General features: G+C 36.9%; 1 protein-coding gene across 1 annotated transcript in view; it reads right to left on the bottom strand.

Moving 5' to 3' along the window:
• The window catches only part of ROR2 (receptor tyrosine kinase like orphan receptor 2), a 144,543-nt gene that overhangs the window by 40,592 nt on the left and 86,530 nt on the right, over window positions 1–17,421 (bottom strand). Inside the window, exon 2 of the mRNA XM_064735555.1 lies at window positions 4,009–4,086. Within this exon, the coding sequence (XP_064591625.1) occupies window positions 4,009–4,086 (78 nt within the window). The remainder of the gene's footprint in view (window positions 1–4,008; window positions 4,087–17,421) is intronic.

Here is a 17,421-nt window from a genome sequence, read left to right on the forward strand (position 1 = left end):
AGATACAACAGTACTTTAACAGTAGTAATAATTGTATATATGTTTAATCACCTTTTAGAATACTTATTCCTCCACAAGATATAAATATTTATTTAATTGACTTTATGCAATAGTCAAAAAAGCCCATAAAGCCAACTGAACACATCACAGTTTACAAGAGTCTCAGTTGGAGATACTCAGAATGTAAAATCACCTATTTAAAAAAAAAGGGGGCAAATACCTTTTTTTCTGCTTAACTACATAAATTTAGACCATTTTCAGATTAATGGAATAAAACACTTCCAGTGTTCAAAACCCCTATGAAAATATGTATACTATGATTTTGTGTAAAAAGCAATGTGGGATTTTTTCCCTAAGCTATCTTATTTTTCTTTTTTAACACCTTCCCAGCTTTTTTCATTTTTGTCTTCAAATAAACTTTTTTTCTTAGGTATAAGATGAGCATGGAAGAATCCTTAGGAAGAAGAGCATGATCTTTCTCACCACAACTCTTTATTATGGCAAATTTCTGCTCTGGCATTTTTAGACTAATATAAACTTATATCCAACACAAAAGGGTTTAGGGGCAATATTCTGAGTAATTAAACTAATGATACTTCCACCATAAGCAAAGTCACATTTTCCCACAATGAAGACATAATTTTTCACCTAGGATACATACTTTGCCTTATGGAACGCTGAGGAAAACATCATTGTTCCAAAATTTACTGGTTTATGGTAAAATTTAGGGTACTAAGCATAAAGTGTTCATGAAATTGACAGGTAATCTATAAAGAATATCCATGAGATACAGAGTTTCCTAGGTTTATAAAAGAACTGAAGACTGTAGTAACAGAAAATGTCTGTGAAAGTTGCTGAAATGCAAATTATGCCTTTCTAAAGGTGTGTATGACAACACTGAGCTTAGGGGACATCAATGGCAGTGTCACATTTGGCAGGTGGTGGGAGCCCAGTAAAGTGACTCCTTCCACAAGTAAATCAGAATTCCAAATAAACTGAGAAATATCATCCTACTAAGGAGGGTAGACAGAAGCCTAAGACTCACAATTACTTGCACAGAACATTTTCCTAAATAAAAAACAGTCTCCCCAATTCTTCATCCTCTGTTTTTATTTAATCCTGATACAAAGATGAGTGATTTACAGTTTATTTGAGTCACATTAGAAAATGGAAGGGATGTTGGCAGATCTCCCAAAATACACGAGTAGCTAAGGAAACTACACTATTAGATATGCCACATAGTATTTCCAGATTAAATGATACCTTTACTAGCCTAATTTAATCCAATTTGCATCTCATCCTTCATCCTATTTTTTTTCTCAATGTAGAAAAATCCATCCAGAAACATGTAAAAAAAGTTGATTTGGTTCACATTCTCTTGAAATTACCTTAGGAACAAGGAATGAACAACTGCGAATCCAGGGAAGAAGCAGTATTAGCTTTGTGCACATTGTCCTCTCCTCTGAAATCAGTGGGTTTTTAAGACCCAGTGAGAGTATGTTAGAATGTTTGTGAAAAAAGAGAAAGACACCAAGCAAGGCTTACTTGAAAGTAAAATTGGTTAAACTATCAACTTTACAAAGACTGACTGGACAGAGAGGGGGCTTGGACTGTGCTCGAATGTTTTACTTTTATTCCAAAGCAGACCTAAGTTCTTCTACAGCAAACACTCACTGCTCTGCACTGGTTTTCAGTGAAACACTGAAACACAGTGCTTTCTAGTCATCCAAAGCACTGAGACACAGTGCTTTCTAGTCATCCAAGCATTCACTTAAAGGAAACAAGAGAAAATAAATTCTCCTCAAAGGCCTAGCCAAGCTATTGCCCCTTCTCATCAAATATTAGAAGGCTAGTTTCACTTGTAGAAAGAGACTTGCAACATTTTTGTAAATGAGCATTATTAATAACACCTTGCTTAAACAGGTTTTGTCATTGGAGACAGAAATCATTTCTCAGGACTTCTGGAAGATTCTAGAGAAGAGGATGACTAATACACCTGGTACTTTTAATGTGGTTTTTAATTTGGGTATTATTAAAGCTGGTTATCTCCATACCTGTTTTGGGTCTATTCCAAAATAAAAAAAAATGTAAAATATGAGGTTACAAGCAAATCAAATTAACTGAAGATTTCTGAAGGAAAGAAGAAGGTTGATGGGATGGAAGGGAACTGTTAGGAATTGTTTCTAATGATCTCAACAGTATGCTCAAACTTTGAAGTAGAACTGTCCAGTGGTTCTTTGTAACAAAATCTGATGCCTTACTATGACACAGAAACACCTGAGCTAACATTCCAACTAGTTTTGCTTCTATGGAGAATTTTGTGCCGACATTAAAATAAAATAAATAAATGGGAGCAAATGAGGCCATTTCCTAGCTAGGTATGCTGGAAACTAACAATTGATTGTATACCAGTGAATAACTTAAGAACATGGGTCTCTTTGTTTTCTTCCTTTTTTTTTTTTTCTGAAGGAAATATACAGTTCTTACTGTGTAGAAATGTTTGAGATGTGATTAATTACTTCCTCAGACAGATACTGCCTGTGGCTCTGCAAAGGAAGGAAGCAACTGGAACTCCTTTTTCTGCAAGAAATTTACCACGCACTGCCACATGAAAAAAAAAACCCAAAAAAACCCAAAAAAAACCCCTCTCTCTTTTACATCTGTAGCCTTAAAGGCTCAAACATAACAAAAGAGAGAAGTGGGTCCAACTTGCCAGGCATCAAGCCTATCAGATGCAGTTAAAAATTAAACAAGGCCCTTTTTCATCCAAAGTAGTGTGTACTTCAATGTGAATAAAACAACTGGTAGTAATACAGTGCTACTGACGGGAATACTACTACAAATTTTTTTCCCAGAATAAATGTCAAATTCTAAACTTCTAAAATATTTCAGCAGTTTCAGAAAGTAGCGAAGAGTTAAGAAATGGAGTGTACCAGGTCTTCTTTCCAAATAGGAGGGACTTAGTCCCATGCTGATAATCAGTAGCAAGGTGGTTACACGTGCAAACAGAAACACATCTTTGTTTTACTGACTTACAGACCAAATTTAAAGGAAGATTCCATAAAAAACCTCCCAATATGCACATTTAGGGTAAGAAATCTAACTAATATTCAGGAAGACAATAAGGATAAGATAACCTTGGATATCTATAAGAAGAGAAACTAAATTCCAAAGCAGCCCCAAAATTCATGTTCCTCTAAGATAAACTGCAAGAAGATCTTGTCAATACCACAGCTCCGCAGATTGCAACATGTCCTCATTAATGAAGCTGACATTATTATCTGACTCTTTTCTTTAGCCTAAGAGTTGACAGTACAACAGCAATGCATCCATAAAATATAAAATCAGTACACAACTGAAAAAAATATTTTTCTTCAGGTAGAAAACTGAAAATTTCCTGCTTTAGAAGGAATTGGAAGCACAATTTGCAGTAAATATGTGCATCTTCTGATCCAGGAATAGCATTTGGATCTAGAGTTTTAAGTGGCAAAGTGTCACAAAATTTATGTTAACTAATTAGTAACTAGAAATCCTGACACTACAATCAGTTCAAAAAACCAAAGCATTAATGCTCAGAGCTATTTTAAAAGTGCGTATTCTTGTGTTGTAATGGGCTAGATTTAACTACCTCAGACTAAAGATACCAATTCTTAACATTTACCTGGAGATGCTAAGTGTGACACTGTACAAAATCAAATCAATTTCATGGCAACAATATGAAATAAAATATGCAAGGAAGGTAACAATAACACACTGTGTTTGGATTAAAACATCTAGGGCCCTCCATGTGGGGGAACTCAACATGCTTCGAAATTAATTTTTATAGTCTCCTTTAGCCTTGCTACCACTGCCTGGAATCAGAAGTGCTAATTCACAAAAGGAAGGTTGCCTTCCTTACAGTCTTGTATAATATACAAATATAGGGAACATACTATAAAAGGATTTTGTTGGTCCTTTCTGAAGAATGTTTATACTTAAGCAGGGTGATGAAATTACAATTCATTTTACCTTTAGGTGTTGGAATTGGTCTCTCAAGTCCATCCATATGACCTAAGGGGTCGTTTGAATCTGGAATTTCCATTTCACCTACAAAGAAAAGAAGATTTTGTTAAAGTGGAATTGAAGCTAATCTTTCTGTTAAACAGCATTATAACAGTGAGTTCAGCACATTCTCCCAGTCCACATTCTGCCTCCAGAGTTGCACATGGGAAACACAGTACACAGGAAAAACCTATTGACAAGGTCAGGATTTATCCATTGAGGATTAGAAAATGCTACAATAACTACTTTGTGGATTAGTTGGTGTTTGACAAAATAGAAAGCATTAAAAACCACATTCCAGTTCTTAGTAGAATAAAGTCCACACATTTTTACAAAGAATGCAAACATTTCCTGGAAGCAATGGTGGCTTAGAAAATTAAACAGTACCTGAGCTTTACTGATAGCCTCAGTTACAAAATGGCATAAACTTGCTTTTAAACTTACACTATGGTAATTCAGATTTCATCTCCAGAGGTAGACTCATTGTCACTACTGACTTTCTCATCCTACTCTCAGCTGCATCCCTAAAAGACATCTTTAGAAATGAAATTATAATAACTGTTTACCAAGGATCTCAAAGTGTGAGGAAATGGATAGACATCTTCTGTATACACTCCTTTTTTTCTGTTTAATATATCAGTACAAGCTAGCACACTGCAGACAGTACTTTGAAGTTCCTTCGCATTTGCAGGTCTTGCAAAACTCCAACCATTATATATCACCTGTTTGCTCTCCCTTTAAAAAATTTAGGTAAGGAACAGCACTGAAGTTCTAACTCAGAAAACAGTATAGATGTGATTTAAGTAAAACAGCTTCTAAAATTACACCACCCATTTTTTTTATATTTTCTAACTTATATTCAGTCATCCAAATTCCTTACATCCTTAGCATATCACAAAGATATGTAAATCTAAGGTCATCAAGATCTAAAGTGAAAGATCTGGGATTCATTGCAGGTCTGTCAGGGGTGTTCATGGTATTGTTGTAGGCAAAATGAAGCTAGAGAAAAGACTCTCCTTCTTCCTTTTGTCCCCATTACCCTTTCTTCAAACTACAATAAAACTCTGAATGCAAGTAAAATACAAGTAACCTTATCCCTACCTTACACCATATTATGAACGAAGAAAATAATTTGAGACACTTTTTTGTTTGTTTGTTTGTTTATTCTTTCAACCACTATTTGATAAGAGATTCAGCTAACTTGCCTTCATCAGGTAAAACAGAAATCAGAGACATTCTCTACAGCAGGCTGGATCTGAAAGTATTTCTTTCATCACAGTACTGTCACTTGTCACTACTTCATCCCTACCTTTATCTCCCATTGCTCGAGATTCTTTGCCTGGCAACAGTACAGCTTCCAGTTGAATTGTGTGATCATTTTCAGACACCACAAACAGAGTGATGGTGAAGATGGTGTTGTACCCCTGGTAACACACTCCTTCAATTTAGAACAGCTAAGGCTTGGGCAGACATTCTGCATTTTCTGCCACTCCACAGCACTGGCCAGTAGAAATCATAGAAAATATCCCCCCAGCAGACTGGAGGGAGAAATGGAGATGGGGGGCCAAGCTGGCTATTGCCAACCTTGCCACTGCAAATCCCAACATGGTACATCTTCATACTCCTGCAGGCATGGCACAGACTTAGCATCAGACTTTTAGCTGTAGAGAACCTTTGCTGATCTTTTTGATTCAGGATGAAGTGGTGAATGCATGACCACTACCAGGTATATTCTGTCAAATTTCAGCAGATACATCACATCTTGTTCTTACCAAGGGGCAGCAAGACAAGCTCACCTCTGTCCCTTGCTCTTGCCTGAGCTTCTGTGCCACACAAGGTTTAGAAGGGGCACAGCATTTACTGGCCACAAGAAAGACAAATCCAAGAAGAGACAGCCAGAGCAGAAAGGTGCAAAACTGACCAGTTTTTTAGTCCACAAATACCTCTCATATCTTATTCTGCTGGTCATAATCCACCACCATTCACAGGGTGGAACATTATTACAAAACTGTCCTTAAGGTTATTTGATTACTTAACACTCAGCTATCCAGACTTGCCTGAGATCTGAGCGGCACTTTTGGTTTAATTCCACATCTTCAACTTTAAAATAATTGTTTCCATTTCTTCAGTAATCTCATGGGACTTACAACAGAAAAAGACATTAGAAGTTCAGATAAATGAGCACAGAAATGTTTTCCTCTCTCATTTCTCCTTCCCAGGCCCATATCTCTTTATCTTTTTAGGTTTTTTAGAACAAAGGTGGAAAGAAACAAATGCATTTGTTATTCTGAAAAATTCCAAAAATAGTTGTATGTGATGCACTCTGGTACTTGATATGCTTCTGTCTGGAAAAAACATCAATCTTCATATGTGCTTGACCAGGGAACAATTACAAACTATAGATGCCACTCATCATCAAAATCTCCAGTACTAAGCAAAGTTAAAATTAAAATCCTTTGTATTCTTTGCAAATCATAAATACAAATCAGATCTGTCACTTAAACTTGCTTTTATGAAAGAAACATGTATATTTTCTGTAAACTGCAAAATTCCACTTCAACCATATTTATGATGAATTCCAAGTTTTAATCCTAAACTTTCTCTACCACAACTTAAAACACAAAAAATTTATTATCAATTTGAAAAATTAAGTTTTTAACACTATAAAGGCAACCAGTAAGTCACTATAACAAAATCTTTTTCCTCTTGTATAGACAGAATTTAAATATTCTGAAGACAAGAACTTAAGAGCTGTGTACCCCTTCTGAATATTATTTTCTTTTAATCATTTTCAGTGCTTTCTGATTTTGCACTAATAACACAGTATGTTTTTCCTGCCAGGAGTGAATCCATGGTGTTTACTTCAACAATTTTTACCTAGCAATTTTTTTTTTTCCCACTTTTCCTCACTATAGTACACATGGACCCTGATCATGTCCCATCATCAACTCCCTGCAGTCTTAGTCTTGTTTGAAGTTGCCTACACAACTACGCTCCTGTCCACTCCTGATTTTTAACTCCCTTTTCTCACTTTGTTTAATCAATATTTCCATAAGGGTATCCCATTTTGCTTTTTTCTTCATGCTTCTGGTATCTTCTCCTAGAAGAATATTTATGTGCTGTTGCACTCCCTGAAGGGAAAAAAAGTCCATGAAGTAATTTAAGGTGCCCAATTTTCACTGTCAGTTTTCATCAGTAAAAAACTAGTACTAGTAAAAACATACTTGTTCACTAAACCGGTTTTAGATGTCACAAAGATACCAGATAGTCACATTGTTTTTTATCTCTATAACAAATGCAGCATTGTCATACAACACTAAGAAAAGAGGTAGACTTGCAAAACACAAAACTGAAAGAACAGCAGCAATCCACTATACAATTGTTATTTAAAACTGGTAAGAAAATAAATGCTCAATAATTGAACCGAACATGTGGTCTTACCAACTCACTCTGGGAGTAAGTATGCTCTTCTTGTGCGCTATTGAGGCTCTCTTACTTCAAAAGGGGTACAGAAGAGTTGGAAGAGTTTCAGAGAAGTGAGAATATTTATTCATAAACCAGTTTTTGTACTGCTACTAGGATTTGTTGCTCTGAGAAGGAGATGTCTGAGTTCAATTACTGTAAAGCTCTACGGAGTCATGAGAGTCTACAGAGTGGATGGACGCTCTTGCTGAAAATGGCAGCGCTAGAAAAAATAGTAACAATCAACTTTAAAACAAAGATAAAACAAGGTAATGTTTTCTCAGAAGAGATGTAATTGGACTGAGTGAAGACTTCAGATGACCCACAGGTAAGACTGGACAAGTTCAGTGAGACCTCTCTCACAGAAATCCCGTGGGGTCATATTAAAGTCCCTGAGTTAAAAATGGCTGGAGGCTGGGTAAATACCCAGCACAAAGGAGTACTATTTACTTAGATCTCTTCTTACACTTTTACTTCAGCATTACCTTTTTTGCTGCCATCAGAGCCAAGCACTGCCCAGATCTCTCGTCTGCTCCTGTATAGTGATTCTCAAACTTTTCACTAGCATATTTTCTCTCCACAGACATTAAGTGTATCACAGGTAATTTCTAAAGACTCACTTCTTTAATTTATATTTGCTGTGGGAGTGGGAGGTAGAAGAGATCATGAGTGCCCTCTTCTCCTTCCACATTGCATGACCAGACAAGACTTCAACAGAACCAGAACTCAGCCTGAATGCCAAAGGCTGTGCCACTTGCCAGATACTAAGGAATACCTTATTAATCCTCTTTTCATGGAACACACAATCAAGTAAAATGCAGATGCTGTAAACAGTGACTCTTTTAAACTGCTCACCCACACAAAAATTATTTCTTAACTTTTCAAGGCACTAAAGCAAGCCATTTCAACTTATGGAAAATCCTACTCCAAAAGAAAACCCATATTTAAAATAATATAATAATCTATATTTTTGATGTAAAAATGCGTTCAGTTCCTTTGATTCACATAGTGAACTGTAGCAAGGAAACAGGTGCTACAGAAAATTCTTTTCCTACTTGTATATAAATAATTATCACTTATTTTTAGTTTCACTTCTCCTGAAAACATGAGGACAACTTTCTTACTGACAAGATTCAACACAGGTAGGCTCACTGCTCCATCTTATGCACCAATGACCAACGAAATACAGAAGCAAATATCCAGAGTTATTGGGGCAGGAAGGCTCTTTTACACTTTTGAAAACTAAGTTGCCCAGCTGATCACAGCATCAACTCACAGGGCACACACCACTCATCATAAAATAACTGATTTTTTCCTCTGAAACGGTTATGACTTCGCAGATCATTCATTACCTGAACGCCAAGTGCAATAAACGGATTCCAAAATGCTCATGGCCATAAGCAGACATCAAAACAACACATTAATCTTCATCAGAGAGCCAGTCACGGCTCTCAAGGAGGGGGTTACCATAATTGATACCAGGAACAAAACAAGGCCTCAGTCTCACACAGAAAGAGAAAAAGAGTACTCAGGTATTTTCAAAAAGAGTGGGCCTGATTGATTCAGAGCAGCTAAGGGTGGGCTGATGCAATACCGTGCAATGTTATTAACTGTCTTTCATTATTTGCAGAGCACAGATGAGATCTTAAAATATGAGAAACTGCACGAGTGTTTCCTATTATTTATTTCAAATGGTAAAAAAAGGTGTGCCAGAGAATTATAGAGCTATCAGCTTAACTTCAATTCCTGGAAAAATAATGGAACAAAGGAGTTATTTTTAAGCATTTACGATAAAGCAGAGAGATGAGTAATAACTAAAATAGAAGCCAACGTTGACTTGGCTGACACTGATTAGAATCAGACATAAGTCAACAATCTTTGCAAGGTACTGCAAACAAGGCAGACTTCTAAAAAAAAAGCAGTAATCTTCCCCCTTTACTCAAAGCTAGTAAGGCCCTAGACTACTTCAATTTTCTGTGTTCCATTTCAAGACAGATGAGAGTAAAAGTAAAATACAATTACTAGCACCATGAAGATAGTCTACAAAATACGATTAAGAAAATCAAAAACATAATGATTACTAAGCCTTGTAGAAGAAGGCTGAAGAAGATTAAGCTATGGACTGAGAATAAGTATTCTTCAAACACAGAGGCCTCAGTAGATTAAATTTTCTAGTGTGGCAGATTTGGGAACAGTCTAATGCATATGATACTGCACAGGTAATGGACGCTTCTTCTCCCAGATCAAAGAGGACTTGCTAGGATCTCTTCCAATCTTATGATTCTATGAATGAACCATCCCTCTACCACTGTATTTTAAATCCCAAAGCCTACAAATAAATCCTTCAACACTAAAAATTGCACAGCCCTACAATTAGCTGTGCAAAAAGCTGCAGATTTTTGTTCTGACGTTTCTTCCACTCATCAATAATCCTGTTTCTGTAGCTGAAACTATTTTCAGATTTAAACATCAATATGCAACCTTTGCTTCCTGCGGCTGTAACCTTTTAGTCAAGTTCTAACTTTCTTCCAATAACGCAAAACTCCCAAACTCTCTCTTTTCAGCCTAATGCCCTCTAATATTCTGTTCTTTTCTTCATAAAACTTTGTTGACCTTCTGTCAATTACTAGCCTCTGGAGTTCCCAAACAAAGGGCCCACTGTACCCTTTGATTCAGCTGCCAATCTGATTACTTTGGCTGGGGGAGGCAGGCTGCTTGGGTTGCTGAATCAGGGTCTTTCATTGAAATTTCTCTTTTCCAACATCTGCAGCCCCTGGCAACCAATTGCAGAGTGGGCTTGGCAGACCTGTAAAGGGTGGTGAATAGGCTACAAAAGATGCAGTTTGTAGCATAAAATCAGTGCACCCCTTTCATAGTGATGGCAGATTAGAGCCTTCACAGCACACGTTTCTTAACTGCTGCAGCTTCACAACAAAAAAGCTGAAGGTGGGGAAAATAGCCTTCACTTTCTCTTGTAGTTGCTCTACTGAGACAACAGTGAAGTCTGCAAAACAGTCACTTCTTAGCTGGTTATCAGCTCACAAAGCATACTGTTCATAGGTTAGCATGTTAACTTATTAAATGTGTGCTTTGGCCATCCAAAACTCTTCCAAATTACTTTCAGCTAAATTCATAGTAATAAAACGTTCTCACCATGAGACCATTAGAAAGGGAGTAAGTTCTTCTAAGCCTGCTCTGTTATAATATCAAAATAACATTTAAAAAGTATATTTAAAGTAAAAGAAATAGCAGCCTAAAAGTCAGAGAACCTTCAGAAAGCTGGTACATAACACAGACAAGAAACCTTTTTAAAAAGCCAGGGTTGACTTATACAGAATACATTCCCACAATTCATAAGCATCCCCTGTTAAAGAAAACATCTTGTTTCACTAGCTTGGATTTTTCCCTCTATAAGCTTTTTTCTATTTTACCTAATAGTTATATTGAAATGTTTTCATTTCAGTAAGTATGAGGAAAAACATTCTACTGCAAAGTGTGGGAACTACACTACAGGACAAAATGCAGACACAAGGTTTATGATCTGTAGCAATAAAAAGAGTATCAGTATTTGGATGGAAAATACATCTATTTTGAATAAAATATTAAAAACTCATAGACCTTAAATCACTTTCATTCTGGATGGTGAAGATTCATTTCTCAAACACATGTTAAGAGAGACTCAAAATTTTGTATTTTGTCACTTAAGGCATAAAGAAGGAACCTGCATATTGCATTAATCTCTGTTGCTGTGAATGTTTGTTCACAGATTTATCCAAGACAGACTAGTAGTCTGTTTCAGAACACTTGTTCTTAAGTGCATAATGAAAAAAAACACTTTATAAATTTCACAATGTTCCTGCAGGAACTTCTTCATTTAATTCTACCATCAAACCACTCTAAAACAGCATAAAAAAGATCAGTCGGTCATCAGCACAGAACCATAGAGAAGGACTGCTTCTTGATTTTCACACAGAGCTGCAACAAACCCTCAAAACAGAAAGAAGTATACTGAAGATGCAGTTTATCTTCTTAATCATCAGCCAGGCGCCTTAGAAAGTACAATGAAGTCAGTGTGAGAAGAAAGAAATCAGATAAGTCATTTAAAATATTATTAACAGGGATTCAAAAGCAGACTTCAGTGAATACCTTGATTTATTTCAACACCTCATACTGTTAAAGCATATTTTACATTAACCACACAGCTGCATTTTCAACTGCACTGTCAATCTTTATCCTTTCATTGCACAACTTTCATCATAGGGCTTAGCTATTAAATAACTTAGATTCTTCCTCCTGCAGCTCCTATTTGCCACTTAAAATGAGAGTTCAAAAATGCTAGTGAGACAAACCAGAGATAAAGATTTGTTCTGATTTCAGTCACAGAAGAAGCCTCATTAACAGCTGTCAAAACATTACAGTGAAACAGACGGAACCCATGGAAAAGAAGATCCTCATTTCAAGTCAATATTTTCAGTGTGCAGATAAGTTTTGAAGATGTTAAACTTTGGATTACAAATTATTCTATTAATTCACAGCCAAAACACTCTGATAAAGTTACAATAAAGTTCAGGTCCTCCTATTTTACAATGTAAAGTGGAGAACATTTAACAGAAAACAGCCTATGATGAAGGAATATCCAAATCCTATTTTCAATTCTTAGCACTTCCTGCAAAGTCCTGGCCAAGTCACCTTAGGCCAGATTAGTAAAGAATTTGATGCCAAAAGATGCAGACAGATGTCTACCACGGTTTTCAAAAGCATGTGGGCACCTGAATCTCGTGTCTGCAGTAAATATCCGTTAATCTTTTGTACCTCAGTTGCCCAGAGGCTGAGAGGGGAAAAGGTTAGCTCCCTGATGTGGTTCCCAGAGCAGCTGCAAGAGTGTTTCAGTCAGCACAAAAAAGGGAGAAGCATGGAAGCAAGAAACTAAGACAGAGGAAAGGAAGAAGAGAGTTTTTTGGAGGACTGTTGTGATTTATATCACTACAACTCACCACAGAATTTCAGACAAATCTGTGAGAGAGGAAACTCCACAGTCTCCCAGAACCCTGGTTGTGCAAGAAAAGCAAAGCATAAAGCACTGTTTGGAAACAAATTAAAATAATAAAACTGTTCTGAGCATTTAATAAGTAAGTATTAGCTCCATGATATTTACACTGAAAAACACTTGAGGTTTTTTAAAGCCACAAATGGATTTCACTGTGATTTCTAATTTAGCAGAAATGTAACTAAGTCTACTAGCTATCACAAACATAGCCTTTTCTGTACAATTATATGCTAAACACTCAGAGACAATATACCAGGGAGCATATAAAAGCGTTGAATTAAAGGAGAAGAACCCCAAAAGTAATCATGGATTTCATAATGAGTGGTATTTGTTGCTAGTGCATTATGCTTTGGGGGAAAAAAAAAAAAGGCAAAAAAAAGCAATTGTGAGTATATTCCAAAGTTCTTCACCACCTCAGTTGTAAAGTCACAGTTTAAACACAACCAGGAGAGGCTCTGAACACACCTGCAGTAGCTCAAAGAACTCCAAGCAACATGATAATTATCCATGGCATTATTACATGATTGATTATTTTACTGCTTCTGGCTGTGAAAACAAAATAATCTCAACCAAAAGGTTGAAAATAATCATGATTTATGAGTATAACACTCCACCAACTGGGATAAACAATGATTTTCACAGTGCTCTTTTTTCTAAAAGAAAAAAAAAGGAGTAGAATCTAAAAATGCCAGTCCTGTCTGCAGCCTTAGGTGAAATATTTAACACTTCAGTTCAGGAAAACATCCCAAGTCAGAAAAACACTTGAAAATGGGCTTACCCACCCTCTTAAATTCTTTCCTGTGTTTGAAACAAAGCAACAATAATAATCTCCCTCAGCCTAAGAGGCAAAATAAAAATAGCACAGATCACAATGAAGTGTAACAGAGTATAGTAGAACTTTTCACCGAGTCTAATAATTAATCTGACTGGGTTGACAACAGCAGAGAAACTGTCATAAGTGCAAAAACACCTTCCTACAGGTTATTTAGTTTCCGTTCTGTAATTGTACTTCAAAAGCAGGAATTGCAGCACCAGTCTCTGATGGTAGGGAGGTTACAGCTAGCCTTTCTCCCCTCTGGAAAATAGTGCGAGTAAATAGCCTGCTCATATTAATCAGAGCACTTTTTATATTATTTATGGTACGCATTATAAACTCCTCCCTGACCAAAAGGATACCATGAAAATCAAAGAGTAATTAATTCTGAAACACTAGGAGCTGACTAATTTGAGAAACCTGGGCACCGGAGCATGACATTTGGGTTATCAATACTTCAAGAAACCAAGGCTGGCAAGTGAACCAATGATAGGGCCTTATTCATCCTTCAATAAAATCATTAAATAGATGGTCATGCTCTCTTCTACCACCAACTATCACAAACAGATGTCCATGGTCTTTCCTACCACAAAGCATCAATTATTTTTTAAAGATCCAAACAGAACACTGTACTGGCTATCTAAAGCTTTACCTAATTACTTGGGGTTTGTCTGCCCTAAGTCAGAGCAGAGTGGAATTTTACAAAATTACACTGCTAGAATTAACATCAAATACTGTTTTCAGAGAGAAGGAGCTGATCACAAGCAAAGTTTATTTCTTACTATTGGTTTGGAACATGACCAGTAAAAAAAAGTTAATTATACCAGATTCAATTGTTAGAGAGGGCAAACTTCTCTTCCTCAGAAAGCATTTTAGGTTTTGAGTTTAAAATTCACAAATTTCCACTGGAAGTTCTCTTCATAATGAGTAATCAGCTATAGTCTGTATACATAGAAAATATTAACTCCTCTCCCCCAATAAACAGTACAGCTCTGATGGCCATGGAGCAAGTACGGAGAGAGAAAGTTGAAGTGCAGCTGGGGTGGCCAGGGAGGTCACAAGTGAGCACTTCCAACACTTCTGACCACATCAAGTATTGCTGCGGCTAAACATTACTGTGTGCACATGTGCATGTGTGAATATTTGCCTCTGCAATAGAAAAGGGAAGAAAAAGATAAGAAAGTGTGCCTGGCACACTGTAAAAAGAAACAAGCACCTGATTTATACTTTAGCCATTAAAAAATGCAAAATAGTTATTCTATTTGGAAGTTTTAAGATATGTTATTCATTTGCTTAGTAGGCTTTGCTACATTTCCCAGTATGGGGTTATTTGTTTAAATAACACTACTAGTAAAGTTTAAGTAATACTTATAAGGTCTTCATTTGAAAGTAGATATCCAAACCACAGATTATTTCTGTTGACAGGTTTTGTCCAGTCTACATTGGAAATATCTTCTTCCTACTGTATTGGTCTGACTTCTTGGATTACAACTGAATGCCTACAGTGAAGTCATAATAGTTGTCTGCTCTGAAACAAACTCCCATTTCTCTTCCTGCTTTTGTTTAAACTACCTTTTCTTCTACAGAGGAGTGAAAAAAGCTCAGATGATAGGTGGATTTTGATTTGCTTCCTCTTTGTTATTTAATTAACAGAGCTAAGCAACGGTCTTCTGGACAAAAAGAGATAGCATATTATTTGCTTACGTTCTTCTCAAGGCAAATAATAAAACAAGAGTAGAGCCCTGAAGTGAAAAAGAGTGTGTTCATGCTTCCAGTTGTGTATATACACTATTGTCAGTGAGCGGACAGTGAAAGAACTCAGTGAAAACTTGGGTTTTCAAAGTCCCACTGACAATAGCACAGTCACAAGGATGCACAAGCACCCCTTTCTGCTGTGCCTGCCTGAAAGCAAAGCAAGGAGCAGCTACATTAACCCTGCAGTGCACACAGCCCAGGCATGTACCCATCAGCAAGCAAGCTCTACGTTGGGTAGCAGCTTCTACCCAACTCACCTATTTCCCTATACCAGTAAGGAATTTCCTGAGCTCCCACTATCATGCTCATTACCCAGTTTAATAACTGTAACTGGTCACAAGGTCTGATTTAACCATTGTATTAGTATTTTGTTTCAGCTGCAACATCCAAGGCTGCCATGCTGCCATTTTAACGTTCTGAAAGGAACATTTGGGTACAAGTGCAGTGCACTTTCAAAGTTTTACCTTCTACCTATCTATAGAGCTCTATAGAGTTCTATCATCAAAGAGCTTTAAATCTTACCTCTATAAACTCTTATTTTGCAACCTACTATGTTTGCCACCTTTTTGTTACTCTGACAGCAGGACTGACATTGTTTTTTGTTCACCACATGGTCAGCCTTGTTTCTATGTCATAAAAAATACTGTGGCTGTAAAACACGTGTTTTCATGACATGCAAGTGAGAAGCAATTTTACATTGTAAGGTTAACTCGCGGCCAAATGCCATGACCTCAAATTCATGCCTACATATTGAAAAAACTTGTCAGAAAGTCACATACAACCACAGCTGAGGTATCATTAGGTATGTTTTCAGAAACGCACTCACTTGAAATTATAGCCTTTTATTTTGAATAAATGTAACAAAAAGCTCACATGTCTGATCATGCAAACATGATCATAGATGGGAGTGGAACAAGCTGCATGGAAGCAGCAGCAGCAGCCACCACTGGAAAATTGGTTGGATCCACCCCTAAAGTGCAAAGTGCATAGAAGACAACAGCAACTGCATGCAACTGCCAGATATGATGGTCTTAATTTCTAACACTTCTGAGCCATAATGATAATTCTAGTAAGAAGGAAAGGCTGCTAGATGCAGAATATATCTGATTTCACAACAATCAGATCAGCAATTATAACAGAGAGTAGCATTAAGAAATGACATGATTCAGGTACTTATAGGAATCTGAGAATTTGTTGATAATGAAGCTTCAGTGAAAGCATCCCATTTTGTGTGATGTAAATCAAAGTAACATTTGCATAGCTGGCACTTACTGTACAATGTAAAGACAGGAAACTTCTAAGCTTAACAGGCAAGTTCTTAATGGCTCTTCTTTATTCTCAATACTGGATATTTTGTTAAATACCAAGTGGATTTTCTCTGGTTTAAAAAAAATAAGTAGAATTAACTATTTCCATCATTCCTAGCACATGCAGGAAAACCCTGTGTCTGTGCTCTGGGAATTTCCCAGGTCTGGCTGGTACAGAGCCCGTCAGATAATCACCACCTTGTTCTGCACTCCTGTGCAGGCTGTGATCTGTGGTATTTGGCACAGCAGCAGATCCACAGAGGGAACTGCCACAGATGGAGAGGACAGCAATTTGAGCTCACTATGGGCAACTGAGGGGCTCAGTCAAGACTGGGAGGAGATAAGCTGTAGGATGTAGATGTAGCTGGCATGCCCAGTCAAGCAGGATGGAATAGAGAAACCACAGTACAAGACAGCTGGCTGGCACAATGACTCGAAGGCAGAGTGCAATTCTTCTCATTCATCTGACCATTTTGCTGCCCACACAAGTCAAAATTCATACAAGGGGAACAGTTGTTTCCTATCAAAAGTATAAGACTGCCTGATATAAGACCAATCACCGGAGTTTACCCTGGCAAAGGGTCGAAGCAATGGAAATAGTTATCTAATTGTTGCCTGGGGCACTCTGCTTCATTTGTGGTAAATAACCTTTACATGACAAAAGACTACCATAAAAATTAGCAAGCACTAGGTATCTTTGCTAGCAGACCAGTGATGCCATTATTTAAGTGGTCAGAGTGATCTGTCATGTTGTCTAAGACAAGGAGACTTTATTACATGTTCATCAGTTTAATGAAAACAAAGCTTTTTCTTCTCTAATATTATCAGGCATTCATTTCTCATCACTTACCTCCTAAAAATGTTTTGATATTTTCAGCATTTTCTTCTTTTGTGAACATATACTTTCTCTCCCTTACTCTGTGATTTGTGAGAATATATATCCTCCTACAAAAAAATTCAACTACAGCTAAAATTTTAAATCTTGATGGTGTACA

Source organism: Zonotrichia leucophrys, chromosome Z, assembly GCF_028769735.1.
Source record: "Zonotrichia leucophrys gambelii isolate GWCS_2022_RI chromosome Z, RI_Zleu_2.0, whole genome shotgun sequence".
Lineage (NCBI taxonomy): Eukaryota > Metazoa > Chordata > Aves > Passeriformes > Passerellidae > Zonotrichia > Zonotrichia leucophrys.